Here is a 13,691-nt window from a genome sequence, read left to right as displayed (position 1 = left end):
GGCTAGAAGACTCATTTATTAATCCACCCATTTATTCAGCCAAGGTTTTGTTGTTGTTTTTTTTCCCAAGGAAGATCAGCCCTGAGCTAACTGCTGCCAATCCTCCTCTTTTTGCTGAGGAAGACTGGCCTTGAGCTAACACCCATGCCAATCTTCCTCTACTTTATATGTGGGACGCCTACCACAGCATGGCATGCCAAGCAGTGCCATGTCCTCACCGGGGATCCGAACCTGCCAACCCCAGGGCAGCCAAAGTGGAACGTGTGCACTTAACTGCTGAGCCACTAGGATGGCCCCTCAGCCAAGGTTTTGAAGGTCTACCATGTACCAAACCCTGAACTGGGAATTGAGGACTGGGAGGTGAACAAGGAACAACATGAGGTCCATGCCCTTGAGGGCTCAGAGGTTAGCAGGGAGCAGACTAGGGTCCTGTCCTCTCCCCTGGCCTCCATCCCCACCCTGTCCCAGCTCCCACCCAACAAGGATGCAGGATGGAGCCTGAAGCTGCTGCAGGCAGGGAGAACTGAGCTGACCACAGGAACCTCACCCCCATCTCTCAGTGCTCCTGCTCCCTCCCCACCCATGACCCCCAGGCCTGCCACCTGTGTGTTTGACTAAAGGGCAGGGATTGCTGAACCTGCTGGGTAGGTCCAGTGAGTCAGAGGCGATTCAGGTGGGCAAGAGGGCAGGCATGCAGAGGGAAAGCCAGTGGCCCTGGGACAATGGCTCTCACTGTGTGTGTGCGGCGACTGACAGGGCTGCCGGGAAGCCATGACCGACAAGTGAGGCTCAGCTTTCGGGGTGAGGCTTGCTAGGATGCTCTAAGGATTTTTGGAACTTGGGGGCTCCAGTTCCTCCATTCTGTAGGCCCCCAATCCTATCCCTAGGCATCTCTACAGCCTGTCTCCTTTCTCCTCCAGCCCAGTATCTCCAACTCTCTGCCTCTTTCCCTCCCCATTTTCTACCTTTCTTTAAGGGTGAGTCCAGGGGGATTGGACCCTGGGACAAGGGTGGGAGGTAATTATTTTTTTCTGGGGAGGGACTGATAAATGACTAGTTTCAATTCTAAGCAGGCTTTACCCAGAAAACAAGGAGAATTCACTGTGATCAAGAAGCAGATATTGGCGAGGTCAGTGGGGTTGGGTCCTGGATAGGAAGAAGCTGATCTGTGCCTCATCTAGGACCATCCTGGGGTTGGGGAGCTCATTCCTGGGTTTTGGGGAGGTGTAGTCTCAGGAGTTGGGGTCAGTCTCAGGTTTGAGGGGTCAGACTCAGTTTGGGACAATTCAAAGTCAAGACTACAGGGGACTAGTTCTTGATTGGTAGTTAACCCCAGATCAACCCTAGTTTGGAGTCAACCCTATGGGGGTTGGTTCCAGGTTTGGGAGATCAGTCATGGAGTTAGCTCCAAGTTTGGAGGGTTGGCTCCTCTTTCAGGGTTGGCCAAGCACTGGGTGTCACAAGGTTCCTCCTATCCCCAGCTATTCCGTTGGCCACACTACGGGGCTCCACTGGCAGGGGAGAGTCTGTCTGTGCAAGTGGTCAACTGCAGCCGTGTGTTCAGCCCCAGGTGAGTAGGCCTGGGGGAGCCAAGGATGCAGGTAGGGCTTGGGGAGGGCTTGAGGTGATTCCCCTGGGTCACTCTTCTGCTCCATGCCACATTCCCAGGTCTCTGGGGACCCTGGTGATCTCCCTGCAGCAGCTACAGAGTGCTGGGCATTTGGTGCTGCGGGAGGCCCTAGTGGATGAGAATCTGCGAGTGTCCCGGGTGAGTCCCACCAGCCCCCAACCTACCACCCCCAAGCCTGAGAGTCCCTCTAAGAGGGTTCTTTTTCTCAGAGGGGAAAGCCCAGACCCAGACAGGAATGGTAACAAAGCCCCCCAGCTAGGGTTCCTTTCATTGCAGCCCCTGCTGAAGTCCCACATATGCCAAGAACCAGGTTGAGCCCTGAGGGCCAGGGGTGTGGCAATGGGGGAAGAAAAGGAGTTCTGTGCCACTCCCTGACCATGCATTAGCCTCAGTGACAAAGATGAACCTGGCTGGATTTCCCTGGTGCTTCACGGAGGGTCGGTATAGTCTGGTAGAAATGGACCTGGGTTCAAATCTCAGATCTACCATTTCCTAGTTGAGAACTTGGACAAGTTATTTAGTTTCTCTAGGCTGTCTCCTCATTTACATTATGTGGAGTCATACAAAATGAGTGCTTTTCATTCAGTCTGTCATTTGTTGAGTTCTTGATTATAAGCCAAGTATTGTGCTGAGCAATGAGGATTGAGTGGTGAGCAAAACCAGATAAGAATTTACTCTCTTAGAGCTCCATATCTAAAGAGAGAGGCAAGCATTAAACAAATATTCACACAAATAAGTGTAAAATTGCCACTGACAGGTGTTACAAAAGAGCTGATAGCGGGCTGGGAGAGGGTATAACAGAGAGATGTGACCTATTTGGGCATCAGAAAAGTTTCCCGAAGGAAATAGTGCTTAAGCTTGGGATTGAAGGATGATAGGATTAACTCAGTGGGAGAAGAGAATGTTCCAGGCAGAAGAACCAGTATATGCAAAAGTCCAATGCCCTGAGAAAGCATAACTGGGGTGCTGGGCAGGAGACGACCCCAAATGAGATGGGGCTGGAAAGGTTGGCAGGGGCCAGACCATGTGGAGCTGTGAAGGCCACAGTGATGGATTTCTAAGAACAATGAGAGAATTTTGGAGTCACGGATGGCCCTTTCAAGAGATAATTTGCATATGGCAGGTTCTTAACAGGTTACGAGTAGTTAATATTATTAGAGAGGTACCACAAGTCACCACAGGTGCAGGCCAGGACAGTCTCTATTTATAGGTGGAGTAATAGGCATTGTCCTTGTGCTTTTCTTAGCCTCAGGACACTCTGAGGAGCCCTAAGGCACATTGTGTATCTGGTTTCAGATCCAGGTGGAGCTTGACCTGAGGTACCAGCCCCCAGAGGGTGCAACTGGAGCCTGGGCGGAGGAGGACTTTGGGGCACCCATCCAGGACAGGTAACCTCCCAACAACCTAAGCAAGGCCTGGTGGTCCCAGACCAGGCAGGCCTTGGAAAGGGAGAAGTGGTACCCAATTCTACTCTGGATCTCCTGGAAGTAGAGACACGTTGGACTTGTGCTGCCCAGGTTGCAGCTCTGTGATCAGGGCTGGCCCTCACACTCCTTTCACTTCTCCTTCTCCCAGCTCGGAGTTGATCATCTCCAATGTGGGTTTCCAGGAACTGGAGTAAGTATGTGAGGATGACCTGAGGTCATCAGGTTAGTCTTGGGATTAGGAGCCAGTGATGTGGAGTCAGTCCCTGAGTCTGGGATCAGTACTGGATCAATTCCATGGTGAGAAGTCAGTCCTAGAATCAGGGGTCAATTCTGAAATTAGAGAGTTCCCAGGTTAGGGGTCAGTTCTGGGATCAGTGGGGTCAGTCCAAGCTTCAGGGGTCAGTCCTAGGGTCAGGGAAGTTAAGGGATGGGTGATAGGTCCCAGACGTGTCCCTTGAGAGTCTTTCTTATCAGGCCTGGGGAGGCCCGACTGGAGCGGCGGGCAGTGGCACTGGGCCGCAGGTTAGCTCAGGGCCTAGGTCAGCAGGACCATGAAGACAACGAGCTAGAGCTGGAGCTGGATCTGGAGGACGAGCCTGATGTGGAGCTTTCTGGAGTGGTGTTCAGCCCTCTCAAGAGGTAACTTGTATCCACTGCACACTTACTCCCACACCCCACCAGTGTGTCAAGCTCACTCGCTCATACATGCAGGCCCATGCCCATCCACCCTCATAAACACATGGTCCCAGGGTATGGATGAGGAGTAGACATGCTGGGGTCAAGGGTCACTCACTCCTAGGCATAGACAATGCCACAGTCCCACACACAGTTACACTGGCTCACATATACCTTCTGGAATCCATGTAGGTGTTGAAAGTTTGATGAGGGCAAGGACTTCTGTCTCTTGTTCACTGCAGTGTCCCAGTGCCTAGAACAGTGTTGGCACACAGTAGGTGCTCAATAAATCTTTGTTGCATGAATGAATGGTTTTAGGGCTCCAGGAATGAGCCAAATTCTGGGTGTGGGGTTGAGATGGAGGCAAGACCAGACCAGAAGGACTCAGAATCCAAAAGTTTAGAGGGAGAGGAGATCTTATCCCCAGGACCAAGCAAGAGTGTGTGTGAGGTGGCGGGAGGAAGTAAAGTGAGAGCTGACCTTAACCCTCTCCACAGCCGAGCCCGGGGCCCAGCTCGTGGGGATCCCTTCCAGGTGTCCAGAACGCAGGACTTCCAGGTATGCTCTCCCTCCAGGGCCTAACCCTTGGGCAATACTACCTGCCCTCCACATGTTTCTCCTCCTACCTTGGCAGCCTTGGCTTCCTTTTTCCCTCCTTCTGCACCCTTCAGGTGGGGGTCACGGTGCTCGAGGCCCAGAAGCTAGTGGGAGTCAACATTAACCCCTATGTGGCCGTGCGTGTTGGCGAGCAGCGCAGAGTGACCGCCACGCAGCGCGGGACCAATTGCCCCTTCTACAACGAGGTGGGTGCGACCACAGAAGAGAGGGGCCTGACAGAATGAGTGGGACCCAGCGTAAGACCTGTTCGCAGAGGGGGCATGGCCTAGGTGGAAATAAACCAACTGCCGGCAGAGGATGAGGGGCGTCTAGGGAAAGGGTGTAAAGAGGCACCATCGGGGCGAGGAGGACGTTCTCTTTGCGAGAGGCGGGGCCCGGCGGACATGAGCCCTTCACATACAACCTTCTCTCCCCTCTCTTGTTTTCCCGCTTCAACCCAGTACTTCCTGTTCGAATTTCATGAGACCCGGCTTCGCCTCCAAGACTTGCTGCTGGAGATCACGGTGAGGGGGGTAGGGTGAGAGGTTTCCGTCAGAGAAGCGGGGATGTCCAAGCTTCAGGACTAACGCCACCTTCCCCTAGGCTTTCCATTCGCAGACCCTCCCCTTTATGGCCACGCGGATAGGCACCTTCAGGATGGACCTGGGCATAATCTTCGACCAGCCAGGTACTGAACCCTCCTATCATTGAAACTCATCTGCGCAGACAAGGGAAATTGACCCTCTGGGCACTGATCCTTGTGTACTAACTTGTGAGCCGGCAATCTCTTCCGAAGGCTGACATTCATGCACTCCCCCTCCTGCCCGCTGGGCTGGACAGGAACCCCGGCCACTGTCCAACACTCGGATCACAGCCCCACGACCGCCCCGCGCACCCCGCCGATCTCCGCTGACCCCTGGCTTGCCCCTCCACCCCCAGATGGCCACTTCTACCAGAAATGGGCTCCGCTGCATGACCCCCGGGACACCCGCGCGGGGACCAAAGGCTTTGTCAAGGTCACTTTGTCCGTGAGGGCGCGCAGGGACCTGCCCCCTCCGCTGCCACCCCCGGGCCCAGGACACAGTTCGGACATCGAGAAGTGAGCTGGGGTGGGGTGAGGAGGGGAGGGTAGGACTGGCCGTGGCCTCCGGGACGCGGAGAGGGAGAGGGGCCGAGACTCCGGCTTCTCAGCCGCTCAGCGCCTCCCGCCCTAGGAACTTGCTCCTGCCTCGCCGGGTGCCGGCCCAGAGGCCGTGGGCGCGGCTGCGCGTGCGCGTGTACCGCGCGGAGGGGCTTCCCGCGCTGCGCCCCGGCCTGCTGGGCAGCCTGGCCCGCGCCCTGCAAGATCAGCGCGTGCTCCTGGACCCTTATGTGCGGGTGTCTTTCCTGGGGCAGCAGGTAAGGCCCTCCCGCCCCGACTCGGCCGAGGCTCAGGCCCTGGTTCCGCGCTGACCCCTTTCCGCCTGTCTTCGCCGCGCTCAGGGCGAGACGTCCGTACGCGGAGAGACGGCGGCGCCCGAGTGGAACGAGCAGCTGAGCTTCGTGGAGCTCTTCCCGCCGCTGACGCGCGGCCTTCGTCTGCAGCTGCGGGACGACGCGCCCCTGGTGGATGTGGCCCTCGCCACACACGTGCTGGACCTGAGGCAGATCTCACACCCGGGCCGCGCAGGTGAGCGCATCTGGCCGACGCGTGCTGCCCCTGCCCGGGCCCTATCAGCCCTGGGTCCCGTCCCCGACAGCAAACCCCATCCTCGCGACCCCACTCCGCTTAGAAAGTCAGGTCCACCCCGCAGCGCAACCTGTGCTCCAAGCCGGCTCCTCCTTTCGTCTCGGAGCCTCGCCTGTCGCTCCCAAACTGCAAACCCCACCCTCGGTTTGGTTCCGTTGACAGAATCCGAACTACAGCTGCAAATCCAGTAACCGCTCCTGCCCTGCTCTCCCTACAGATTTACACGTACAGAAACAACCCCAGTCCGCATCCGTTTACCCCAGTCCCTTACGGTTTCACCGGTAGCTTCGCCCCAATCCTGACTCGGCCTCCAGGGTTCTGGCTCTGCCCCTATAGAGTCTCTGCGGGGTCTGTCCGCAGCGCCTTCAGAAGCTGAGCTGATTACAAGTGCTCCCAGGTCGTGGTCCAGAGCTGTCCGTCCGCAGCTGTTCTCAGACTTCCCTCCCAGAGCGGCCGACGCGCCCCCCCGCCCCCGAGCTTGCAGTAAATGAGTGCATAGACTGACCTAGTACCCACCTGCCCCATGCTCCCCTCCGAAATACTGTTCTTGTCCCCCACAGCGGGGTTTAACCCCACCTTCGGGCCGGCCTGGGTGCCTCTCTATGGCTCGCTCCCCAGTGGGGGGCTCCGGGATGGTTTTCAAAATCTCAATGAAGGCCTTGGCCAAGGCATTTGGTTCCGCGGCCGCCTGCTAGTGGCTGTGTCCATGGAGGTGCTGGAAGGGAGAGCTGAACCTGAGCCTCCCCAGGCCCCGCAAGGATCCAGGTTGTCCCGGCTCATGGGAAAGAAGAAGAAAGCCAGGCGAGGCCAGATCCCAACTGGGATTCCGCAGCACCTGGATGCCAGCTCCGGGGCTGATGGGCCTGAGATTCCTAGTGCCATGGAGGTGGAGGTGGAGGAGTTGCTGCCGCTGCCAGAGGTGGGGGCTGCGGTTTAACAAAGGGGCGGGGCCGCTCCTAGCTCTGGAGTGTGTAACCGGTCCCCAGGCATTAAACACAGGAAGGGGGTGGTCTCAGTTTGGGGGCCTGCTTGAAGACTGCAGTGTGCGTACACACGTGTTCTTACGTATATTCACATGTGGGGGGAGGGGGCTGACCAATCAGAGGTGGGCCGGAGGACTAAGCCGGGCATCCGATGGGTTGGGGCTGCCAGGGGCAGAGAGGGAGGTAGGAGGCCTGCAGTGAATCTTCTAGGCCTTGGTTGCAAGTCTTATCTGTGGGCATTGTGGCCAAGCACAGTCTGGCCTGCAACCTGGGAGGGTGGGGGCTGACTCCAGCCTGACCCACCTTCCCCAGAACGCCCTGGCACCCTGTGAAGATTTCCTGCTCTTCGGTGTGCTCTTCGAGGCCACCATGATTGACCCCGCTCTGGCCTCCCAGTCCATCAGCTTTGAGATCTCCATTGGTGTGTGCCGATCCCCTGAGGGTTGTGGGTTTGAGGGTGGTCATTTTTGTTCCGGACTTAGGCCCCTGGGAAGGACAGTTGACCTTCAGTTAGGGATGGGCTCTGATTTCTATTGAGGCAGAGGAGGTTGAGGGAGGGGTCAGACCCTCAGCCTGGCACCCGCTGACACTTGCTGCTCTGGGCAGGTCACGCAGGCCGCCAGGAGGAGCAACTGGGCCCAGGGTCCAGGGTCGAGGAGGGAGCAGAGGGCGCAGCGGGGGAGGCGCAGCCTCTGCTGGAGTCTGACGTGGGAGCCGGGCTGGTGGAGGAGGAGCTGCGGACCCCGGCTCAGCGGCCTGAGCCCGTGGATGGCAGCGGGTGAGTGCTCCTGGTGGCTGGAAAGAGGGCATTGGGAGATCCCCAGCAGCCCAGGACTGCCCCTTGCAGCCTCTGCTCCTCTCTACCCCGTCCAGGCCATACCTCTGCTTGCCCCTGCGTCACCACAAGCCGTGCGTGCGCGTGTGGAGCCGCTGGGAGGATCACACGTGGCGCCTGCAGAGAAGTAACTGCGTGCGGAAGGTGGCTGAGAGGCTGGTGAGAGCGAGGCGGGCGCCCAGAGGGAGAGGCCAGGAGATAGGGACGTCGGGGAGACTGCGGCCTTTGAAGGGAGCTCTGGAGCAGGGCTAATGGGTAGAGCATCAGGGGGCCAGCACCTTGTTGGTGCAAGGCCAGAAGGCCAAAAAGCACAGCTTCTGGGCCAACTGAGGAGGCCAGGAATTGTGGGAGGACGGAGATTCAGAACTGTTGGACCCAGGAAGGGGCTTACTGGAGGCCTGGCCCCACAGGCGTGGAGCCAGTAGATGGCTAGAAAAACTGAACCACGAACAGGATGAAGCCAAAGGAGGGAAGGGCCAAGAGGTGAGGTCGTGAGTGCGCTCACCCTGGGGTGGGGGTGCGACCTACAAGATGTCGGAGTCTGGGACCCTAATGACTCTAACCCTCTCTCGCGGTTGCGCAGGACCAGGGGCTGCAGGAGGTTGAGACTCTGCAGCGGAGGCCGGGGCGGGGCGCCTGCACCAGGCTCAAGCAGGCGCTGGAAGAGCTGGTGGCTGGGAGCAGGTGAGCTGAGAGCCGGCACCTCACAGCGCCTGTCTCCGCGCCAACTCCGGGGTGAGGGAGACTCGTGCCGGCTGTTGGGACCCCAGGGGGACTGGAAGCTGCGTTTGCTCTGCACTTTACAGAAGAATGAGACGGAAATGATTATCCCTATCGCAGGGCGCTGGATGGAAATTATTGGGGGATAGGCCACTCCCCTCCAAGAAGCTCCCTTTCCTAGAGGCTTATGCCTTTTCCCCTCTCCTCAAATCTTCCCTACTCCTTTCCTCCACACTTGTTCCAGCTAGCATCCTCCTCTCTTACTTCATGAAGAAAATAGAAGCCTCACCTTCCTCATTCCGTCTATCACCTTGCCAGCTTCTGTATCCATCTGCTTTCCTTCCTTCCTGCTACAGCGAAGAAATGTCCCTCCTCCCATAGCCACAGCTGTGATTTTGACTTCATCTCCTCTCATCTCCTGGAGGAGTTAGCTCTGCAATTGTCCACTTTCATCAACTAGTCCCTAGGTCATTAGTGTAACCACATAAATTTGTTCTAGTCACTTCCATCTTTGGCATTCACTGACCTGAATTCCATAACCTGCTTCGGGTACTTCAGTGTTCTTCTGATCCTGTTCTTAAAAGACTTGTTTATCCATTTATTCAATAAATATTTATGGCACTTACTGTGCCGGACACTGTTTTAGACATAGGAATAGCAGTGAAAAAGCATTCTTGCCCACAAAAATCCCTGAAAGGTCTATTCTGGTGGGGGTGGGGGGGTGGGGGTGAAGGCTGGATGGAGACACAGATAATAAACATGTAAACAACAAGGTAGAAATATAAGAAGTATGATAAGGATAAGTGTTAGGGAGAAAATAAAGCAAGGAACTATTAGAGAGAGGTGTTGCAATTTTAGAAAGGGTAGCTAGGGGAGGCCACTGTGAAGTTGACGTGAAGAAGATGAAGGAGCAAGCCATGTCTATAAGGGTATTCCTGGCAGAAGGCACAGCTTGTGCAAAGGCCCTGAGGTAAAGCATGCCTGTGTTTGAGGAAGAGCAAGGGAAACAATGTGGCTGTAGCAGAGTGAGCAGAGTAGGTGAGGCTGAAGCGTGTGGGAGGAAAAGAGGATGATGGTGGGGAGAGGCATGTGGGAGCCTGTAGGCCATTGTAATGGCCTTGGCTTCTTCTCTGAGTGAGGTGTGGAGCCACTGAAGGTTTTGAGAAGAGAAGAGATATGCTCTAACTTATCCTTTAAAAAGGTTGTGGTTGGGGCCGGCCTGGTGGCGCAGCAGTTAAGTTTGCATGTTTTGCTTTGGCGGCCCGGGGCTTGCTGGCCCGGATATCAGGTGCAGCTTGTCAAGCCATGCTGTGGCAGGTGTCCCACAAATAAAGTAGAGGAAGATGGGCATGGGTGTTAGCTCAGGGCCAGTCTTCCTCAGCAAAAAGAAGAGGATTCGTGGCAGATGTTAGCTCAGGGCTAATCTTCCTAAAAAAAAAAAAAGTGGTTAAAAAAAAAAGAAGGATCAGTGGGGGAGGGGAGGGATGGTATAACAGAGGAAGCAGAGAAATTGCTATTTTTGTAATAATCCAGGTGACCGATAATGATGAGTTGAATCTGGGGTGGTTACAGTGGACATAGAGTGACATGAATGGATTCAAGAGCAATTTTGGACTTTGGAGGTGACACCTCAGGACTTGCTAGTGGATAGATACGGGCGATGAGGAAATGTGCTAAGAAGAGTCATGAAAGACTCCCAAGATTTTGGCTGGTGCACCTGTGTAGATGGTGCTGTTTACTGAGTTATGGAAAACAACAGAAGGAGAAGGTCTGAAGGGGGTGAAGGGAATATCACAAGTTCATTTTCGGACCTGTGAACTTTGAGATAGATGTCTGTTAGACTTACAAGTGGACATGTCTGCTAGACAGTTAGCTATATGAGTTGAGTTCTGGGGAGAGTTTTAGGCAGGAAATGAAAAATTGGGAGCTGTCAATACATAGCTGGAACTGGATAAGATTATTTAGGGAGCATAGAAAAGAGAAATCTGAGGACCTGGAGAGCTCCAGCGTTTAGAGGCAGGGTGGAAGCAGAGGACTCTGTCAAGGGCCTGGTCGCAGGTGGTCACTTTTCTGTTCTCATTTTACTCAACCTGTCAGTGTCGGTGGACACAGTTGACCCTACCCTCCTTCTTGAAAAATTCTATTAACTTCCATGCCCCTGGTTTTCCTTCTGCTTTCTTCTCATTCTCATCTCTTTTGGCCATTCCTTCTCATCTTTTTTGCTGACTCCCTCTTTTCTTGACCTCTAAATGTTCCAAATGTTCATGGGTGTGTATCCCAGGACTTCATTGTAAGGCTCTCTTCTATGTCTACATTCTTTCTGTCTCCAAAAGAGCGACCATCTTTAATACAATTTAATTCCTTGCTTGATTTTCCATAGAGTGCAACTGAACTATTTCCATTTTCACTTTACTGAAATTATTTTATTACTGAAATTATTCTTTGGCAGGGAAATTTAGATGAAAGATTTGCCCGTATTATATTTCACTATTTATATCTTTGACCAGTGTGGTTTTCTTTTGTGGCTATTATTTTAACCATATCCAATTTCTCTGAATCCAATTTTGTGGATCTAAATCTTGTCAAGAAGATTTGATTCTCCCGTCAATTTTTCATCAATAGCAAACATTAATAGGTGCAGTTTTGACCCTTGTCAGTTTTACTTTATGCTGACTATTTCTGCCAAAAGGAATCTTGGAGCAAAGAGCATTAGTAAGCTAGAAGTGTATGCTCTGGGGGCAGTATTAGGTGAAAAATCCTTGGAGTCATTTTTATTTCATGTATTTTTGAATTTTTCCATAATAGCAACTTCAGAAATTCTTGGGGGTCAAAAAGGGCCTAAAATATCACATCTCAAAAATCACTTTACTTTGCCCAACAAATATTTTTTGAGCATCTGTTAGGTGCCAGGCCCTGAGGATATAGTGGTAACCAGAATAAAGTCCCTGCCCTAGCTTACTATCTTTTTAGAGAGAAAGATAAAGTAGAATATGAGGATGGAGAAAGAGACAGGGGCTGTTTAGATGGGGTGATCAGGGAAGGCCTTTGAAGAGGTAACATTTGAGAAAAGACCTGAATGAAGAATGAGCGCAGCCATGCAAAGCTCTAGGGGCAGAGCATTCTAGGGAGCAGCTAAGACAAAGGCCTTAGAGTGATGGGCTTGGTGTATTCATGGAGGACCAAAAAGGCCAGTGTGACTCTAGGGTTGTGAATGAGGGGGAGAATAAAATTTGATGAGGAAAGGGAGATAAAGGGAGCCAGATCATGCACAGCCTTTTAGGTAAGGCTGGAACGAGGAGGCTACTGCAATAATCCTAGGTAAGAAATGTTGGTGGCTTGGAGTAGGGGGATCTGGGAAAAGGAAAAAAGGAGAAAAGTGGTCAGATTCTGGATATATTTTGTAGGTAGAGCCTAAATAATGTGCTGATCGATGATGTGGAATGTGAGAGGAAGAAAGAGCAGTGAAGAATAAAGCTTGTTTTTGGGGGGAGAGGGTTCATTGGAAATCATGCACTTGGTTTGGGCATGTAACGTTTGACCTTTCTTTAGTCGGTGTTGGAACTGTCAAGCACAAAGCCCATCTGAGTCTTTAATGTACATATGAATCCCCCAGGGTATAGACATGCAGACTGATACGGCAGGTCTGGTGTGGGGCTGAGATTCTGCATTTTTAACTATGTGATACCAATGCTGTTGGTCCTGGGCCACAATTTGAGTAGCCAAGGCAGTAGAAGGTTAAATACTAGCGCATTCTAGGGCTCAAAAGTGAGGCTGGCCTCAAGGAATTTGGATGTGGTCCAAATACAGAAGCCATCCTTGACTGAGAAAGGGCACCTCTCTGAGAACGTGTGAGGGAGTCTGGGTATGGGAGGCCTGTTCTGAGGAAGGTGGCCCCCTAAGCGTCAGTGTTCCCTCCTCTGACTCCCACTTGCCACACCCACCCCTGTTCACTGCAGACAGTTTTGCCACGGTGCTGAGCGCAGGACAATGACCCGGCCAAACACCCTGGATCGATGCCGAGGGAAACTGTTGGTGCATAGCCTGGTACGGTCTGGGGAAGGGGGAATCACGGGCACTTAACTGGGGCTCTCCACTCACGTTCTCTTCCTGCCCTTCCAGAACCTGTTGGCGAAGCAAGGACTGCGGCTTCTACGGGGCCTGAGAAAGGGCAATGTGCAAAAGAAGGTGGCACTGGCCAAGAAGCTCCTGGCAAAACTCCACTTCCTGGCCCAGGAGGTGCTGCCTCACCCACCCGTTTCCCCACCCTGAATACCCTTTCTCCTAAGTTTCCAGAGACCTCTGGGCAGGGGTGACCTAACATCTGTTCTGTGGATTGATGCCAGGCCATGGGATCTGTTGCTCTAGGCATAGAATCGGCTCCATTTGGAGCAGCTAAGGGTGAAGATAAGCGTTCCAGGCCCAGCAGGGATGCAGGGAACATACGGGATCTCTTTGGATGGAGGTTTGAGAGTATGTTTCCCTGGCATGACTTCCCTGGTCTGAAGCTCTGAATACAGCATGGGTGAGGGGTGAAAGGAATTCACATTTTTGGAATGCTTCCTCTGCTAAGCACGTGTTACCTTGTGTGATCCTTCCAACAACCCTGGGGAAGATGTTACCCCATTTCACAGGTGCAGAAACTGGGGCTTAGAGAGGGAAAGTGACTGGTCCACCATGTAGTAGCTGGTTAAGTGGCAGAGCTAGAATTCAAAGCCAGTTCTGCCTCAATCTGAAGCTCAGTCCTTCGCAAAGGCACGGTAAGTTTTGACCACTGGGGCCAGTATGTCCTCAAGGTCAAACAGTGAGGAGTTGGATAAGTGGTCTTAGATCTTGAAGGACAAGTTGAAGTTTGGCAAGTGTGAAAGAATGAAGAGCATGTGCAAAGGCACAGAATCAGGAAGCCCTGGGCAGCTGGAAGACAGAGACTGGAAGGAGACAGGATAGAGACCTTAGTGTATTGAATTTTAGTGCAATATTGCTGTGTTTATTTGGAATGAGAACCTCCTTTTGTTAGCTGACGTTTAAAAACACTTTTTGACTTAAATATGCATCCGGAAATAATATAGTTTAGTTTTGTTATTTTTCAAAGTTTATA

General features: G+C 53.3%; 1 protein-coding gene across 1 annotated transcript in view; it reads left to right on the top strand.

Moving 5' to 3' along the window:
• The first annotated feature begins 722 nt into the window (after positions 1-722).
• The window catches only part of LOC103554441 (fer-1-like protein 4), a 41,820-nt gene continuing 28,851 nt past the window's right edge, over positions 723-13,691 (top strand). Inside the window, exons 1-20 of the mRNA XM_070589632.1 lie at positions 723-801; positions 1,438-1,570; positions 1,669-1,768; positions 2,927-3,018; positions 3,206-3,247; positions 3,532-3,696; positions 4,230-4,290; positions 4,404-4,535; positions 4,791-4,853; positions 4,933-5,017; positions 5,269-5,428; positions 5,544-5,727; positions 5,812-5,998; positions 6,619-6,977; positions 7,354-7,462; positions 7,648-7,819; positions 7,915-8,035; positions 8,460-8,560; positions 12,553-12,640; positions 12,716-12,832. Of these exons, the coding sequence (XP_070445733.1) occupies positions 723-801; positions 1,438-1,570; positions 1,669-1,768; positions 2,927-3,018; positions 3,206-3,247; positions 3,532-3,696; positions 4,230-4,290; positions 4,404-4,535; positions 4,791-4,853; positions 4,933-5,017; positions 5,269-5,428; positions 5,544-5,727; positions 5,812-5,998; positions 6,619-6,977; positions 7,354-7,462; positions 7,648-7,819; positions 7,915-8,035; positions 8,460-8,560; positions 12,553-12,640; positions 12,716-12,832 (2,550 nt within the window). The remainder of the gene's footprint in view (positions 802-1,437; positions 1,571-1,668; positions 1,769-2,926; positions 3,019-3,205; positions 3,248-3,531; positions 3,697-4,229; positions 4,291-4,403; positions 4,536-4,790; positions 4,854-4,932; positions 5,018-5,268; positions 5,429-5,543; positions 5,728-5,811; positions 5,999-6,618; positions 6,978-7,353; positions 7,463-7,647; positions 7,820-7,914; positions 8,036-8,459; positions 8,561-12,552; positions 12,641-12,715; positions 12,833-13,691) is intronic.

Source organism: Equus przewalskii, chromosome 21, assembly GCF_037783145.1.
Source record: "Equus przewalskii isolate Varuska chromosome 21, EquPr2, whole genome shotgun sequence".
Taxonomy (NCBI): Eukaryota; Metazoa; Chordata; class Mammalia; order Perissodactyla; family Equidae; genus Equus; species Equus przewalskii.
This window is presented reverse-complemented; position numbering and strand designations above follow the sequence as displayed.